The sequence below is a fragment of the Triticum urartu genome, chromosome 6A (assembly GCF_056163025.1).
Source record: "Triticum urartu cultivar PI428250 chromosome 6A, HENAU_Tu73, whole genome shotgun sequence".
Classification (NCBI taxonomy): Eukaryota; Viridiplantae; Streptophyta; class Magnoliopsida; order Poales; family Poaceae; genus Triticum; species Triticum urartu.
The window spans coordinates 534,800,138-534,817,466 of NC_141878.1; the positions used below are offsets into that span (position 1 = coordinate 534,800,138).

Here is a 17,329-nt window from a genome sequence, read left to right on the forward strand (position 1 = left end):
TGGGGACTACATGTACTTTCAAAGAGTGTCGAACCCAACGAGGAGCAGAAGGAAATGACAAAGTTGTTTTCAGCAAGGTAATGTCTGCAAGTGCTGAAATTGTAAGTAACATAGTAGTTTGATAGCAATATAATTTGTAACGAGCAAGTAACAGTAATAATAAAAAAAGTACAGCAAGGTAGCCCAATCCTTTTGAGGCAAAGGATAGGCCAAAACGATCTCTTATAATAAGCAAAGCTTTCTTGAGGGTACACGGGAATTTCATCTAGTCACTTTCATCATGTTGATTCGATTCGTGTTCGCTACTTTGATAATTTGATATGTGGGTGTGGACCGGTGCTTAGGTGTTGTTCTTACTTGAACAAACTACTACTTATGATTAACCCTCTCGCAAGCATTCACAACTATGAGAAAAGAATTAAGAAAATAATTCTAACCATAGCATTAAACTTTTGAATCCAATCAGTCCCTTACGGAGTAGCGCATAAAGTAGGGTTTAAGCTTCTGTCACTCTCGCAACCCATCATAATAACTACTCCAAAATGCATTCCCTTAGGCCCAAATATGGTGAAGTGTCATGTAGTCGATGTTCACATGACACCACCAAGGGAATCACAACATACATACTATCAAAATATCGAACACATATCAAATTCACATGATTACTTGCAACAAGATTTCTCCCGTGACCTCAAGAACAAAAGTAACTACTCACAAATGATAATCATGCTCAAGATCAGAGGGGTATTAAATAGCATACTGGATCTGAACATATAATCTTCCACCAAATAAACCATATAGTAATCAACTACAAGATGTAATCAACACTGCTAGTCACCCACAAATACCAATTTGAGGTTCCGGTACAAAGATTGAACACAAAAGATGAACTAGGGTTTGAGAGGAGATGGTGTTGTTTAAGATGTTGATGGAGATTGCCCTCTCGAAGATGGGAGAGTTGTTGGTGATGACGATGATTTCCCCCTCCGGGAGGGAAGTTCCCCTGACGGAATTGCTCCGTCAGAGGGCAAACGTGCTCCTACCCAATTTCCGCCCCGAGACGGCGGAGCTCCATCCCGAAAGTCCTCTCCTTATTTTTTCTAGGTCAAAATGACTTATATACTAGAATATGGCCCCCCCTCCGGTGGCTATTTTCTCCAGTATTTCCTATTTATTCCATAAAAAATCCTCGTGAAGTTTCATCTGTTTTGGTGTTGTGCATAATAGGTGGCCTGACATAGCTTTTCCAGGTCCAGATTTCCAGCTGCCAGAATTCTCTCTCTTTGTGTGAACCTTGCATATTATAAGAGAAAAGATATTAGAATCACTCCAAAAAGCATTATTATGCATAAAAACACCATAAATAACAGTAAGTAAACATGATGCAAAATGGACGTATCACCATGTTGTATCTACACATATCGAGCATATTGTGTGTATGTTATTGAAATGTTTTGGTATGTGTGGGATCCGACACCTAGTTATTTATTCTTTGTAGCATTCCTTATAGGGAAATGCCTCCTAGTGATTCCATCCGGAACACATGGATTGATCGGCATGTATCCTTCTTTACTCCTGTGTCTGTCAGGGAAATGTCACATGGTGTTTATTGGAGTTTTTTGTAGCCTCGCTACGACTCGGTTACACTCGCTGCTAACCAACATGTGCATTGTTGGGTCACGTATGCCTGTCCATGTAAGTTTGTGCCACCTTGGTTTATGACTAGTCATGTCGACTCGGGTTCTCTGTCATATGGATGCTAGCGACACAATCATATACGTGAGACAAAAGGCGCAAACGGTCCCGGCCAGGTAAAGGCGGCAGCCGTGGGTTACCGTACATGAGGCCGCAAAGTGATATGATGTGTCACATGCTAGATCGTTGTGACTTAGGATCGGGGTCCTGACAATGATGAAGAGGTTCTGACTTCTGTGCTCGTCCCCTGTTGACATTTTGATGGGGTTCCTTTAATAAAAATTGTTCAGCTAGATGATCTGTCTCGAAATCCACGCCAAACGAGCGCTCATACGAGTGCGTGCGCCCGTATGGAACACCATCTTTTGCTCTGTGTTCGCGCAGATGCCTTCGTTAATTCCTTCTTCCTGCATTCTCCTTCCATTCCATTTCCACACGTGATTTCTTGTTTTTAAGCCAATTTCCCGTGAAAAACACATCGAAGAGAAAATTTGTGGAATCATTTACATTCATTAGTCATTAGTAGAAATAACAGAGCAAATATCTATTTTTAAATGAAATATCTCGGTTTAAACAAAGGTGAAAAGAGTGTAAAAGTATCACTCATCAATGATCTAATCCTATTTTAATAACAAATATGAAACACAGCGGGACGGAGCGGTCCAGCGTCGCTCGCCCTATCAGCCTATTAATGAAGGGAGCTCCTATACAACACTGTAAGCGTCGGCTCGATCCGCTGGCGCTCGCACGGACGCGAACTGGGCCGGCCAGCAAGTTGCTAAGAAGCAAAAAGCGAAGGAAAAACACCACGTTTATTCATGGGAAGCAAGAGTCGAACCCGTCACACCCAAGTAAATGCCCACAAGGATTAACCACTAGACCAACCTCAGTCTACTAATTAGTTTGGGAAAACACAGCTCTTTAATATTTTATACAGTATAAACATTAAACATATACTAGTACTTTATACCCCCTATAAATTCTTTGAATAAAGAAAACATAATTTCAAAAGGCATTCATATAATCCATGAATTGAAAGGAAAAGTTCACAAAATGTAAAAAGTTCATGAATTCCAAAAAAGTTCATCAAATTTGAAAAAAGTTCATCGAATTTGAAAAAGTTTCATAAAATTTGAAAAAAAGTTCATTGAATTTCAAAAAAAGTTCAAAAATTTATAAAAAAGTTCATCGATTTAATAAAAAAACACAAATTTAAAAGAAAACGTTCATGCATTTTAAAGAATCATGCAATAAGGAAAACAAAAAATGATGAGGGAAAAAGAATAAACCAAGTTGAAGAAAACAAGAAAAAGAAAAGTGAACTAAGTCTACACTCGCGGGTGGATAGCCTGTTGGCTAGACCCAAGCGCTTACAACAAAAGTGTTGCGAGTTTGAACTCCCATCCCAGCACTCTTTTTGACCTTTCAAAAAACAAGAAGAACTTGAAGGAATAAAATAGAATGGGCCGACCCAGTTTGGACTCCTGGCGCCCGTTTGTTTGCAAATTACATTGTAACGGGCGCCTGCAGCGCCAAATAAGAAATGCCATTAATGAAGCGCTTTCCAAGACAAAGAAAGAAAGAAAAAGAACCAATTCGTCTACCTAATAATGGCCCAAATGATTCTGTCCTCACTCGATGGGGACCTCCTATTGGGCGCGTAACGTGCTGCGAAGAAAGCGAGTGCACACCCCCCTTGCCCCCCTTCACGCCCTTGTGGGCGGGCCCATGAGCGGGCCGGGACGCCGCCTGTTTTTCCTTTTTTTTCAATAAATTGGGGTAGCAAAAATTTATAAAAAATTTATATAAAAGTTGTGAATTAAAAAAAACAATCATGAATTCAAAACAAAATGTTCATTAGTTTAGAAAAATGTCTGGGAACTCAAAAATTGTTCACGAATTTGAAAAAAACTTTTCATGAATAAAAAATTTCATGATTTCAAAAAATGTTCATGATTATCAAAAAATGTTCGTCAATTTGAAAATTATTCATGAACTTCTAAGTAATGTTCATGTTTTCAAAAAAATAATTCATGAATTTAAAAATGTTCATGATTTAATAAATATTTGGGAATTCGAAAATATGTTGACGATTTAAGAGAATGTTCATGAATTTACAAAAAAATTCACGATTTCTAGTTTTTTTGTGATTATTAAAAACTATTCGTATTTTCAAAAAATGTTCATGATTTAAGAGGTTGTTCAGGATTTTTTTTTAAAGTTCACAATTTCTAAATAAATGTCAATGAATTTAAAAACTGTTCATTTTTTCTGAAAATGTTCACAATTTTAAAAATTCACGAATTTAAAGATTTTTGTACATTGAAAAAACAAGAACTAAAATGAAATCAGAAAAATAAAAAAGAAAAGAAAAACGAAAATAAAACAGAAAAAGGAACAAAAATTAAAAGGAAAAAAGTAAAAGAAAGAAAAACAGGGAAAAAAAAAGGTTCAGGAAAGTTTCTAGAATCTTCCCAAAACCGGTTGGGGTTGAAACCCGGAAATGGGCAAGGTCCATAGAAACACCAGCGCGCGAGGTCGCTCCGCGGCGACCCGCGCGCTAAATAGGACCCATCCACTGGGTGGTACCCTAACTGGACCCATTGATTATGGGAACCCATGCTATCGAGCCCTTATGTCTTCGGGCCCATATTCTGACCCAACAAACCAGTCCCTTAAGATCCCGTCCCCAATCTCGCCCTGCCCTCCGCCGCCCGTGATCTGCTGCTGCTTCATCTTCGCCCGGCTTGATCGAAAGGCAACCACTATTTCTTTTCTCTGTACATACATGGTTGTTAATCGTACCTGATTTAATTTTTCAACTTTCTGATTTCTTCTATATTTATTACTCAGGATATCTGCCTCCATTGATCCATCGGCGACGAGGACAGGGTAATTCAACTTGGAGCCATGGGGTCCGGCGGTTTCTGAATCTGTTCATGGCGAACCGCCCGGGCTGCATGTATTCGCTGCGCCGCTTCGATCTGTCCCGCAACCAGTTTTTCTACTCAACACCGGAAGAAGTAGCTTTACATGGGCGAGTCCTGCCGCCGATACAAAGAGATTCTTCATCATCCCTGAGCAAGGCCAGCGGCAGGGTCAAGAAGCAGCAAGCCTCAGAGATTCGGACGATACGGTTGCCGTCACCACTCGTCAACATGCGGCCGGCGCCATACCCGAAGCCTAAGTCCGACGAACTCAGACTGGATGTGTTCGCTCTCTCGGAACGCAACATCGTGTTCGCAGACCGCCAAAGACACGTCTTCACCTACGACACTGACTCGGAATGCTTGGTCACCATGCCCAACCTCCACGCTCCCAAGGTTGATCCATTGGCCATCTCTATTCCTCGTCCCGGAGGTGGTGAAGGCAGCCTCTACATGATCGAGAGGCTGCTATGTCCTGGCAAGAGCTTCCAGTTCGAGGCCCTTGTGTCCGGCCAGCACTACAATGAGTCCCATCCCTGCAGGACCTGGCAATGTGACGAGCTCCCGCTGCCGCCACTGGAAGAAGAAATATTCATCGACTCCTGTGCAGTGGTGGGCAACGTCATCTGCATCTCTGCATCTGGCTTTGGCAGCTACTGCTTTGACACGCTGAGCCACTCCTGGAGCCGTGTTGGTGACTGGGTGTTGCCCTTCTTTGGCACCGCGGAGTATGTTCCCGAGCTCAACCTCTGGTTTGGTGTCTCTGATCAGGACTACCACTTGCCTTGTGCGGCCGATCTCTCACCTGTCCTCACAGGGCAGCGGCCAGAGCCGGGCTTGATTTGGGCGGATAATTACCTGCCGGAGGAGTGGCATCATAGCGGCCTGTCGAATCCCGCCAAAATGGTCAGCCTGGGTTCTGGCAGGTTTTGCATCATCAGGTTTCTTGAGACTTTGTTACCCAGCCTCGATACTGAGCAGATATTTGTGGACAAACAGTATGCTGTCTTCACTGGTCTGGAGGTGGTGTTAACTGGCAAGGTCAACGCGAACGGCAACGGGAACAGCAACGGCAATAGGCTCCGTATGGTTAGGCACAAGACCAGACGCTGCAGGAATCGTGAGTCCAACCTCATCGAGTGTATGCTCTGAAGTCTCGTATGCATCATCCTTTAATTTGTATTGCCTCTTATGTGAGAATATAGTCTCTAGATATCTTTGAACAATCTTCGGATCTTCGGACTCTTATTGCCTCTGTCTCATGTTGTTGGATTGCATTTTTTACATTCCAATTGAACCTTCATGGTTGTCTGATTTTATTTCAGGCTTGACGTCAGATTTACTGTTGAGCAACTATTTTGGACTAATGGAAATCACTTGCAAAGATTAATAACATAAAAAGGTCCCTTGCGCGGCCCATTTTGGGAGAGGGCAGCGGCCGGCGTTTGGGGATGCTCACCTGCTTAGAGCAACTGATACACAGAATGAGGGTACGCAAAAACAGTTTTTAGTACGAGCTGGGTCCAGAGATCCTCTGCTTTAAACTGCTACAGTCCTGTTATAGCGGATGACACGTAGGGTCGTGATCCGATGTTCATGTGAAGGTGACTGTAACAGCGGTTACAGCAGAGGATCTCAGTTCGAAACGGAGACCTTTCAGAACAGATTCTAAAAAAATTACCACTCTCTCGGTCCGAAAAAGCTTGTCTCAAGCTTATATCTCAAATGAATGTATCTAGCATTAACTTGGTGCTAGATACATCCATTTGAGAGACAAGCTTTCTTCATTTGAGAGACAAGCTTTCTCGGAGGAAGCTTTTTCGGACGAAGGGAGTACAAAATAACAGCCCACCTACCAGAATTTTTTCCTATTACATCCCAACGAGTCTTCCTCGAGACCTCGACTCGTCATCGCCCTTCTGATTCCAATCGCCCCTCTCCCCGTCTGCCCCTACCCTCCTTGGAGAAGCTCTGGTCGCTACCGGCCAGGCTGCCCTCTTCTGCCGGTCCTCAGCTTGGGGAGGTGAACGCTGGTTGCTGGCCATGGAGGTGTTCTGGTGCCCCCTTGGGCGCTCGTCGTACGAGCTCAAAATTCTTCATGACTTGTTCGGAAATTGGAAGGAATCAAAGCGCCTCCCAGGAAACCGGTCGAGTAACCGAGACGTGTCTGGTGGTGACAAGGCGTACCGCGAGTTGAAAATAAGCTCCCGCCAGCTGCATAGTAATTCTGTTTATAGGTCTCACTATATCTCATATAGATGTGAGATAATACCTGACATTAACATGATGTTTAGGAGGTATGGTTGGGTGGTATTTTTTGGTCTGAGCAGTCTACATGATGTTTAGGAGGAAAGTGGGGGTCCGGTTGTAGATGCTCTTACGCTATGTTTGGATGTCTCCAGTGCGGGACTTGTATTGGATTTCGTATTGGTAAGTTTCATTTCACCTATTTGGTTGGACACTGAATTGGTGGTCGGTAATGAAACTAAATTTCAGGCTGAAATCACTCTCACGCAAACACCCTGCCCGCAATACGGAGGCCTCTGGCTCGAATTGCGCTGAAATCGCCCCATCCTGCAAAACATATCGGTTCACTTTTTTTTCCTCACGAACAAAAAGGAGAGAAGGCAGGAAGGGAGGCAGCGAGCACGAAGCTGGGCGGCGGCTGCGAAGCTCGGCGGCGTCCAGGTAGGTTCCTTCCCCGCCCCCCCTCCTCTTGCAGCATCTTCCGACACCGCTGCATCTCCCTCGCCCCCTCCACTGACGCACCGTGCACCGCCTCCAGCTCGACGGCCATGGCTGTGTCCGCCACATGCCCGTCCCCTCCATCACCTCCGGCACGGCGGCCATGGTGTGTCCGTCGCCGGCCAGTCCCATCCACCACCAGTGCACTGCACCGCCTCCGGTGTTGAAGCACGATGCGACCGCGGGCCACCTGCCCCCTCACTTCCCCGATCTGCCTGGAGCTGGAGTAGACGACGAACGACTGTCGCTGTTGAAGCTTCCTGTCCGTGCTTGCCTACTCTTCGGTTTCTATATGTGTGTAGATGTGTGCAAATTTGGTGATTCGTGTGAGTATGGTATGGGAAAATTTGGTGATTCTTGTGCGTATGTGTATGAACAATTTAATGTTTCCTGTAGATAAAAGCATAAAAGCTTCACAATCAATGTGAATATGCAATTTCAATGTTTGTCATCCAAACAGGATTTGGTATTGAAACCTCGCTAAGATTACATGAGGCAATTCAGTGAACAACCAAACAAGCGAATTCGTATTCATGTCCATTTCAGTTTCCTTGCTGAAATGGTATTGCAGCAAATTCATTATGGAGCCCTCCAATACGGACATCCAAACGCAGCGTTAGATGGGTTTGGTTGGATTTAACCCTTTTCATCTCTTGTTTGATTGCAGTCGTGTGGTCTAGCAAATCAAAACAATTACATGATCAACATGTTGTAACATAGAGCAAAAGAACCCCATGCACCACAAAATATAGGGCAAATGAAGCAAAACTTAAGTGCTTGTCGAGTCCTATGCTGCTTGATGCCCAGTTTTTTATTTGTGTATATGCACCGTAAAACTTGTTGATGGATTCGTAAATGGCGTACCATCGATAATTGAGCGAGATCTCGTTCCCGATCAAGAATCATTTTTGTTTTATACGATGGGTAGAGCTTGTTCTCATGAAAGAACACATGCACCCGTCTCCAAAATGGCGCCCCTCCCCCTTTGCTTTGCACTGACAAATGGGTCAATGCTTGTGCCCAACCAAGCCACGCACAACAATTCGTCCTCTTTCATCGAGTAGGCGGCTCCTTTCCTTTTCTTCGTTTGCACATCGAGCACTGGCGAGTATTGATATTCCACTCTTTAGAACTCCATCGTCGTTGATGATATTCATCATCGCATGTTCGGTCGCCATCGAGCTTGGGTGGGGTGGGGGGTCCTCCTGAACAGTGTCCAAGCACCAGTGAACGAGGGCTTCTTCAACAGTATCCGTGACTGGACGGGCTACGATGACTCAATGAAGCTTGTAATAACTAGTGAGGTCGTCGGTGAATGGTTGAGGCCCGCTAAGACGTACTTCCTCCGTTCCGAATTACTTGTCTTAGATTTATCTAGATACGAAGGTATCTAGCACTAAAATGAGTCTAGATACATCCGTATCGAGACAAATCCAAGACAAGTAATTCGGAACGGAGGGAGTAGAATAGTAGGACAGTGCATACTTGGTGGGCTAGGGCAACACGTATCCAAGTACCACCGATACGACGATGTGGCATGGAGGATGAGCTCACGCTCGGGCCGCCACACCTTCTCCCTCTTGCGACTCTGTATGTTTGACGAAGACTGTGTTCGACGTGGAGTTGGCGTACGTGCACAGCGACGATGACGGGACCTCGAAGATGTTGATGGTTCATCGGGACAGAGATATCCATTACAACGGCGAGCGTCAGGGACGAAGTCGCAGTGAGGGCGGCGACGTTCGAGCTGGGTTTGGCGGCGACGGGAGGGGGAAGGGGGTCAAGCACAGGAAGACGGTGGGTGAGTGTGAAAACTTTGTGGCCTGGAGTTTGGATTAGGGTGTTCGGAGTCCGACGTAGCAAACGTCTGAATAAACTTATTCCGCCCCTCGGTTTGGAGCCGACTTGAGAGATTTTGGTTCAGATACGTCCGACTAAAGTTAAGGGTCCTACATTACATGCTAAAAGTGTTTGGACCGTCTCATCTAAATTTTCGAGGCTGGAATAGGTATTTTTTTGGTTTTTGGAATAATAAATCTGAAAACAATATGATAAAAGATAGACCTAGGGTCGTGTATTTCACTAGTGTCTTCTCTCGGGAAAATAGCTTACGATGGGTAAACAAATTACTGTTGGCTAATTGATAGAAGAACAAATAATTATGATGATATCCAAGGCAATGATCATGAATATAGGCATCACGTTCAAGATTAGTAGACCGACTCCTGCCTGCATCTACTACTATTACTCCACACATCGACCGCTATCCAGCATGCGTTAGTGTATTAAGTTCATGGAAAAACAGAGTAATGCAATAAGAACGATGACATGATGTAGACATGATCTATTCATGTAGGAATAGACCCCATCTTTTTATCCTTAATAGCAACTATCAATACGTGCCTCGCTACCCTTTCTGTCACTGGGTGAGGACACCGCAATATCGAACCCATCACAAAGCACCTCTTCCCATTGCAAGAAAAATCAATGTAGTTGGCCAAACCAAACCAAAGTTTCGAATAAGAAATACGAGGCTATAAATAATCATGCATATAAGAGATCAAAGAAGACTCAAATAATATTCATGGATACAGATCTGATCATAAACTCGAACTTCATCGGATCCCAACAAACACACCGCAAAAAGTCATTACATCAAATAGATCTCCAGGAACAACGAGGAGAACATTGTATTGAGAATCAAAAGGAGAAAAGAAGCCATCTAGCTACTGCCTACGGACCCGTAGGTCTATGGTGAACTACTCATGCATCATCGGAGGAGCACCAATGAGGATGATGAACCCCTCCGTGATCGTGTTCCCCTCCGGTAGAGTGCCAGAATAGGGCTCTAGATTGGATCTCATGGTTCTGGAACTTGCGGCGGTTGGAATTGTATCTCGTCGACTCCCTTAGGGTTTCTAGAATATTGGGGTATTTATAGAGCTGAAAAGTGGCGCAACAGAGCTCCGTGGGCCCCACAACCCACCAGGGCGCGCCTTGGTGGGTTCTGGGCCACACAAGCCTTCCCTCGTCCACTTCCTGACTCCCAAGTTGTCTTCTGGTCCAAAAAAAATCTCCAAAAAGTTTCACTGCGTTTGGACTCCGTTTGGTACTGATATTCCGGGAAGTAAAAAAACAAGCAAAAAACAACAACTGACGCTGGGCACTATGTCAATAGGTTAGTCCCAAAAGATGATATAGAATTGCTATAAAATGATTGTAAAACATTCAAGAATGATAATATAACAGCATGGAACAACCAAAAGTTATAGATACATTAGAGACGTATCAGGCATCACCAGGAAGATTTTCTCGGAGCTGGCGTCGTCAATCGCGTCAGCACCAGGCTTCTCCTCCTCTGCTGCTAGTGCCGAGTAGCTTACTGGGATTGGACAACACCTTCTTCATCGGGAGATCCTGGCCGGTCAAGGCCTCCTGCGTCGCCATACTAGCAGTCAATGGACCCTCCTTGCCATCCATCGTTTGATCCGATCTCCGGCTGCTCGGCTCTCCACGCCACTCGATTTGAGTATTTCAAAATTTGAACCCTAGGTTTCGATTTTGGGGTGCAGATAGGCGCACCCAAAACCCTTTGCTATCTGGATCGGGCCAAAACCCTTGCTTTCTAGATCGAACGCTCAGGATTCGAGTCCAGACCGGACAGTAGAGTCCCTGTGTCCGTAGAATGCTAAGCGAAGATTAATTTGACAAAGAGCAACCCCAACATATACATAGTGTCTTTTCACCCGTGGATGTTAACAGAATATTGTAGATCTCTCTTAATGTTGAAGTTGTTGATGACTTTGTAGCTTGGCACTTTACTAGGTCCGGAACCATCTCAGTCCGGTCAGCCTACCATGTTGAGTTTGATCATCAGTTTGGACGTCATTACTCAAGCTCTAATAGCCCCGCTAGTGTTCATCTAAATACAATTTGGAAGGAGTACAACTTCGCCTCCAGGAGTTAGTACAAAGTTGAGACACTTATTTTGGGATATAGGGAGTACCATATTTTGGTCTTGCATGATGCGCGTGTGGTTGATGGCCACATACTAGCTAAGGAGGTTGTTTATCTATTGAATGGTATTTTGGTTTGCACCTGATCCAACTTACTTTTTTTGAGGGAGATCTAGCTCACTTTTACAACCACCTAAACATGCTACTAGTTGGGCATTATTTGGCTAGCGTTTCTGTTCTTAGTGGACTAACTCCTGTTTTTTGAGGGAGATCTAGCTCACTGATGTAGAAAGTGTGTCAACTTTCTATGGCAAAAGGATGATAAAAAACTGATAAAAATTGTAGCTTTTCCCCCCAGATTATACATGGATCATAATCATGTAGATGTAGGTTTCCTGTAGCGTTGAGAACAATAGGCTTATTGTGGCTATAACTTTTTCCTGTAATGCTGAGAACAGTAGGTATCTTGTGGCTGTAGCTCTCCTGTAGTGCTGAGAGCAATAGACCTCCTTGTAGCTGTAGCTTTCTTGCAGTGCCGAGAACAAGAAATTCTTCATTTTTGCATTCAACATTACAATTCATGAGAACTGCTGCTTTCTTTTTGATGTATGCAAATGATGTGACTCATGAATAGCAAGCAACCATATTAGTGCCAATCTTTTTGAGAGATTGATGTATACTAGACATATGTTACTATTCATGTGTTACAAGAGTTCATTTGGGAATTTAGGCTATTTTTCTGTTAATACATGCAAGTATTATTATGCTTGTAGAACATGGTGGTTACTTACTAGCTAGTTACTACGAGTAGATTTCGTATTATTCTTCTTTAACATAAGTTATGCTCCTTTATTACTGACCTGCTACTATTATTATGTTGTTCACTTCAGTTGGATGGCGATCACCCAGCCGGTGCCCTCGCAAAGCATCAGGGAAAGTACATGGCCGTTGTCCTTAAGAAGCTCGCCAAGCTTGATTACAAGCGATCTAGCAGATGGAGGACCCTCGACTCTTTGCCAAAATATCCCGTCATCTGCCATTATTATTTTTATTTCTTGAGCTTTTCATGTGACCTTTGTCCCTGTGTGCGCACGACTTTGCGCCTCAGATTGTTGGGATATGTGGAGCTCTTCTGGATTGAACTGTTTGGTGTAAATAAGATTGCTGCTGCATTTTGTTTCTATATTAGATGCTATACATCGAATATCATCATCTGCCAATGCAAACTTAATGCTATTTTTTCTTCTGAATTTCAAAGCTTCTTGATATATACCACTTTGTTTCTTGATTGAATGTTTGATTTCCCCAAATTCATGTAGAAGTTGGGGAGCCTACTTTTATGACACACCTTGAATCATGTTTTAACTGTTTATAATTTCTGAGAATTCCTTATGAATCCGTTTCATATCATCTGTTGAGCCTCGACCTTATTTTTCATGTATTATTTGGTTGAGATGCTCTTATCTTTTAATTAGCTTGTGGGCAATGATCAAACTGTAGTTGGCGTCGTGTCTTATTATGCTAACTTATACTATAAGAAGGAAAGAAATCATGTCTTGGGATGGTTACAATCAACTTCATCTGCCTCGCAAAAGGCAAAACAAAGCATAAAATGTTCATCTGTTGAGCACCGGGTGTTATTTTTCATGCATTTTTTGCTTGAGACGCTCTTATCTTTTAATTAGTTTATTGGCAATGATCACATTGTAGTTGGCATCAGGACTTTTCATGTCTTATTATGCAAACTTATACCATCAAAAGGAAATAAATCATGTCTTGTAGTGGTTACAATCAACTCACTAGGTAATCTCTTCATCTGCCTCGCAAACGAAAGAAAAATTGTTCATCTGACCCACGAAAAGAAAATAAAATCTTACCAATAAAGAAAAAAGGCTTCAAATCGTAGTCAGATGTGTCAAATCTGTCACGATTAAAGAAAGAAACCCTTTGGGATGGGGGTGAATCTGGCCAGATCACGAAACGACGGATTCTAGTCAATAGGACCGTAATTCTCTTAACTGTCTTGGAAGTTTGCTAAGAAAAAGATATAGAGGGACTTGAATCGACTGATCTATTGTCATCATCATCAATGTGATTAAACGCCTAGAGATGCCCGCCTGCAGGCCATCAATGGTGTGGCTTGCGCCATCTCAGTGATCCGCGACAGCACCACCATGTCTTCTTCTTCTTCCAAGCAGACCATCCTTGTATATATACTAGGAGTCGTCATCTATCCATATGCGGGGTGCATGTGCAACTTAGGGACTTTGGGCAATGGCGAGTGAGGGAGTCCTGGATTAGGGGGTGTTCGGATAGCCGGACTATACCTTCTGCCAGATTCCTGGACTATGAAGATACAAGATTGAAGACTTCGTCCCGTGTCCGGAAGAGACTTTCCTTGGCGTGGAAGGCAAGCTTGGCGATACGGATATTCAGATCTCCTACTATTGTAACCGACTCTATGTAACCCTAACCTTCTTCGGTGTCTATATAAACCGGAGGGTTTTAGTCCGTAGGACAACATACACATCAACAATCATACCATAGGCTAGCTTCTAGGGTTTAGCCTCTCTGATCTCGTGGTAGATCTACTCTTGTACTACCCATATCATCAATATTAATCAAGCAGGACGTAGGGTTTTACCTCCATCGAGAGGGCCTGAACCTGGGTAAAACTTCGTGTCCCTTGCCTCCTGTTACCATCCAGCCTAGACGCACAGTTCGGGACCCCCTACCCGAGATCCGCCGGTTTTGACACCGACATTGGTGCTTTCATTGAGAGTTCCTCTGTGTCGTCGCCATCAGGAAGGATGCCTCGCGCCGTCTTTAAAGACGGCACCGTTGCTATGGGAGCTTTGGCTGTCGGCCAAACCCTCCGGCTAGGTGGTTTTCTTATGACCGCCTGTTCGGCTTCTACGCCGACGATGACCTCTCGAGCCATCGAAAACAATCTTCACGTCAACTCGGAACTCGCCGAGCAGTTAGATCCAATGGAGCTCTCCTCCATAAACGAGCTCTTGGATCGCTTCGCCGCCCTGGGAGTTGCTACGGATTACGACCAGATTGGGCCTAAACCCGATCTGAGAGAGATTAACTTTCCCCAAGTCACCCACCACGTTGCCGTGGTAGAGGGACAATGCGGCGACCCCTCATCTATCTTAAGGACTCGTTATGTCCGGATTCCCGATCCCTCCAAGCCGGATACTCGCGGAGGGGAGGACATCACTCAAGACCTGAACCTAGAGTCAGGCGACGGACTGGATTCATTGGACGACATCCAGGAATCCAAATTTTCGAGTTTGGAAATTCCTCGGCCCCTGAGCCTCAGATGGGGTGAGGCTTCGGATTTAATTCCACCCACCCACCCGAACATTAGCGATCTATCCCAAATCAGGCAAAGCCCGAAGAAACAGTACATCATTACTGGGCCAGATTCCTCCTGGTTATGAACAAGATAAAGGACTGCCGTGAGGAAGACGCGATTTCATTCTTCTGCAATAATTGCACGGACAAGGGAATCCTCAACGCCATAAGTCGCCGTAATATTACACGCTTTGCTGACTTGGCATCCATAGTACAAAAGTACTGTGCGACGGAGAGCGCCCGGAAAACCGAAACAAAATTTTGGGACAATCCGGCCCTGAATGCAAACCTAGTCCGAAATAAAAGGGTGGATCATCGCCAGACACCCGGGTCAAACGCCAAAAGGCAAAAATCCTCTACAGGGCATGGAACCGTATTGGAAGGATGGCTTAATGGACCCTGTAAAATTCATAGTACAGAGGACGCCACACCAACTCACAGCCTTAGAGGATGTTGGATACTCCGACAGGTGGCCAAAATTGGCGAAAACCTCCTAATTCTAGAGGCCACAGAAAGCCACCCCAGAGACACCAATACGGTATTAACAGTCTTCGAGACCTTCGCATCAAATAATATGCGAAAAAGGACACTCCGCAGCCTTGCCGAAGTCTACCAAGTAGCAACAATAAACCCATGGAGTGACACGGCTATTACCTTTAATGCCAGTGATGAACCTAAATTCCGAACAGCCCGAGCACCAGCTGCATTGGTCCTCAGTCCAATAGTGGACGACTTTCGTCTTACCAAGGTACTCATGGACGGCGGTAGCGGATTGAACCTCATTTATGAGGAAACTCTTCAAAAAATGGAAATAGACTGGAACCGCATCGTGCGAAGCAGCACAACCTTTAGAGGAATAATCCCTAGTCGGGAAGCGCGCTGTACAGGAAAAATCACACTAGATGTGGTGTTCGGCACGCCGGATAATTACAGGTCCGAAGAGGTCACGTTTCATGTGGCCCCGTTCAGCAGCGGTTATCACGCTTTGCTAGGGCGGGAAGCGTTTACAATCTTCCAAGCAATACCCCACTACGGGTACATGAAGCTCAAGATGCCCGGGCCTAACGGGATCATCACTCCCGCTAGTGATCCGGACATAGCACTCCGCGCCAAAAACAAGACAGCCGCACTGGCCCTCGAGGCACTATCCGAAGCCCTAGCGGCTGAGGAGCTGACTGCGCTGCGTTCTACGGTGAATAGGGACGATGTGGTACTCGACAAAAGATCCAAGTCCACCTCCTTTAAACTGGCGGACGAAATAGTCAAATTCCGAGTCCATCCAACGGACCCCAATAAAACAGCTTCCATCGGGGCACAGTTAAACCCTGACGTCGATGCCGCATTGCGAGAGTTCCTACGAGAGAACTGGGACATTTTCGCCTGGCACCCTTCAGACATGCCAGGAATCCCACGCAGGCTGGCCGAACACAGCTTAAATATCCAAATAGGATTCAAACCTGTCAAACAGGCTCTTCGGTGTTTTTCTAAACCTAAGAGACAGGCTATGGGAGAGGAGCTAGCAAAGGTATTGGACGCCGGATTCATCAGAGATATAAAACATCCGGACTGGCTAGCAAACCTGGTGATGGTACCAAAGAAGGACAAATCTTGGCGCCTGTGTGTTGATTTTAAAGACCTTAACAAGGCTTGCCCAAAGGATCCCTTCCCCCTCCCCCGCATCGATCAAATTATCGATGCTACCGCAGGACACAATTCGTTGTGTTTCCTCGACGCATATTCTGGCTACCATCAAATCAAGATGGCAGAACCAGACCAAGCCGCAACGGCATTTATCACACCATACGGGCCATTCTGCTTCAAGACAATGCCCTTCGGGCTCAGAAACGCCGGCGCAACATATCAGCGCATGATTCAGACATGTCTGGCAAGCCAGATAGGCAAAACAGTGGAGGCATATGTAGATGATGTGGTCGTCAAAACAAGACATGTTGAATCTCTAGTAGACGACTTGAGGCTCACATTTGATAATCTCCGAACATACGACATCAAGCTCAACCCGGAAAAATGCGTCTTCGGCATTCCAGCCGGAAAGCTCTTGGGCTTCATTGTATCCGGTAGAGGAATTGAAGCAAATCCAGCCAAGATCCGAGCTCTGTCACAACTGGATATCCCAAAGGACCTCAAACAAATACAAAAGTTAACCGGATGCGTGGCGGCTGTAAGCCGCATTATCTCCCGCTTGGGAGAAAAGGCCCTACCCCTTTACCGCCTCCTTCGGCACACCGAACACTTCAAATGGACGGACGCAGCCACGGCCGGACTGGACGAAATAAAAGCCATACTGGCAACAAACCCAGTCCTGGCCGCGCCAAACATTGGCAAACCAATGCTATTATACATTGCAGCAACACATCAGGTTGTAAGCGCAGTGCTCGTTGTCGAACGAGAAGCGGACGGACACAAATTCCCCCTTCAAAAGCCGGTCTATTATGTGTCCACTGTCCTCACTCCCTGCAAATCCGGTACCCGCATTATCAAAAGATTGCGTACGCGGTATTCATGGCATCCCGGAAGCTACGACACTACTTTCAAGAGTGTTCAATAACAGTAGCCTCGGAAGTACCACTTAACGATATTATAAACAACCGTGACGCAATGGGCCGGATTGCAAAATGGGCTATC

The 17,329-nt window shown here is 44.9% G+C and overlaps 1 protein-coding gene and 1 long non-coding RNA gene across 3 annotated transcripts; both read left to right on the forward strand.

The window, feature by feature from the left end:
* The first annotated feature begins 4,341 nt into the window (after nt 1-4,341).
* Nucleotides 4,342-6,183, forward strand: LOC147966110 (uncharacterized). Of its 2 annotated transcripts, XM_087527110.1 has the most exons (2): nt 4,342-4,453; nt 4,549-6,181. In XM_087527110.1, the coding sequence occupies exon 2, from the start codon at nt 4,635-4,637 to the stop codon at nt 5,772-5,774; it is 1,140 nt and encodes a 379-aa protein (XP_087383236.1). In that variant the 5' UTR covers nt 4,342-4,453; nt 4,549-4,634; the 3' UTR covers nt 5,775-6,181. The 2 variants fall into 2 exon arrangements, with proteins under 2 accessions (XP_087383236.1, XP_087383237.1); XM_087527111.1 differs by lacking the exon at nt 4,342-4,453 and having other exon boundaries at nt 4,553-6,183.
* Nucleotides 6,184-6,866: 683 nt separating this feature from the next.
* LOC147966111 (uncharacterized) lies at nt 6,867-7,809 on the forward strand. The gene is made up of 2 exons (XR_015607663.1): nt 6,867-7,310; nt 7,408-7,809. It is a non-coding gene; the product is annotated as an uncharacterized LOC147966111 (long non-coding RNA).
* The last annotated feature ends 9,520 nt before the right edge of the window (nt 7,810-17,329 follow it).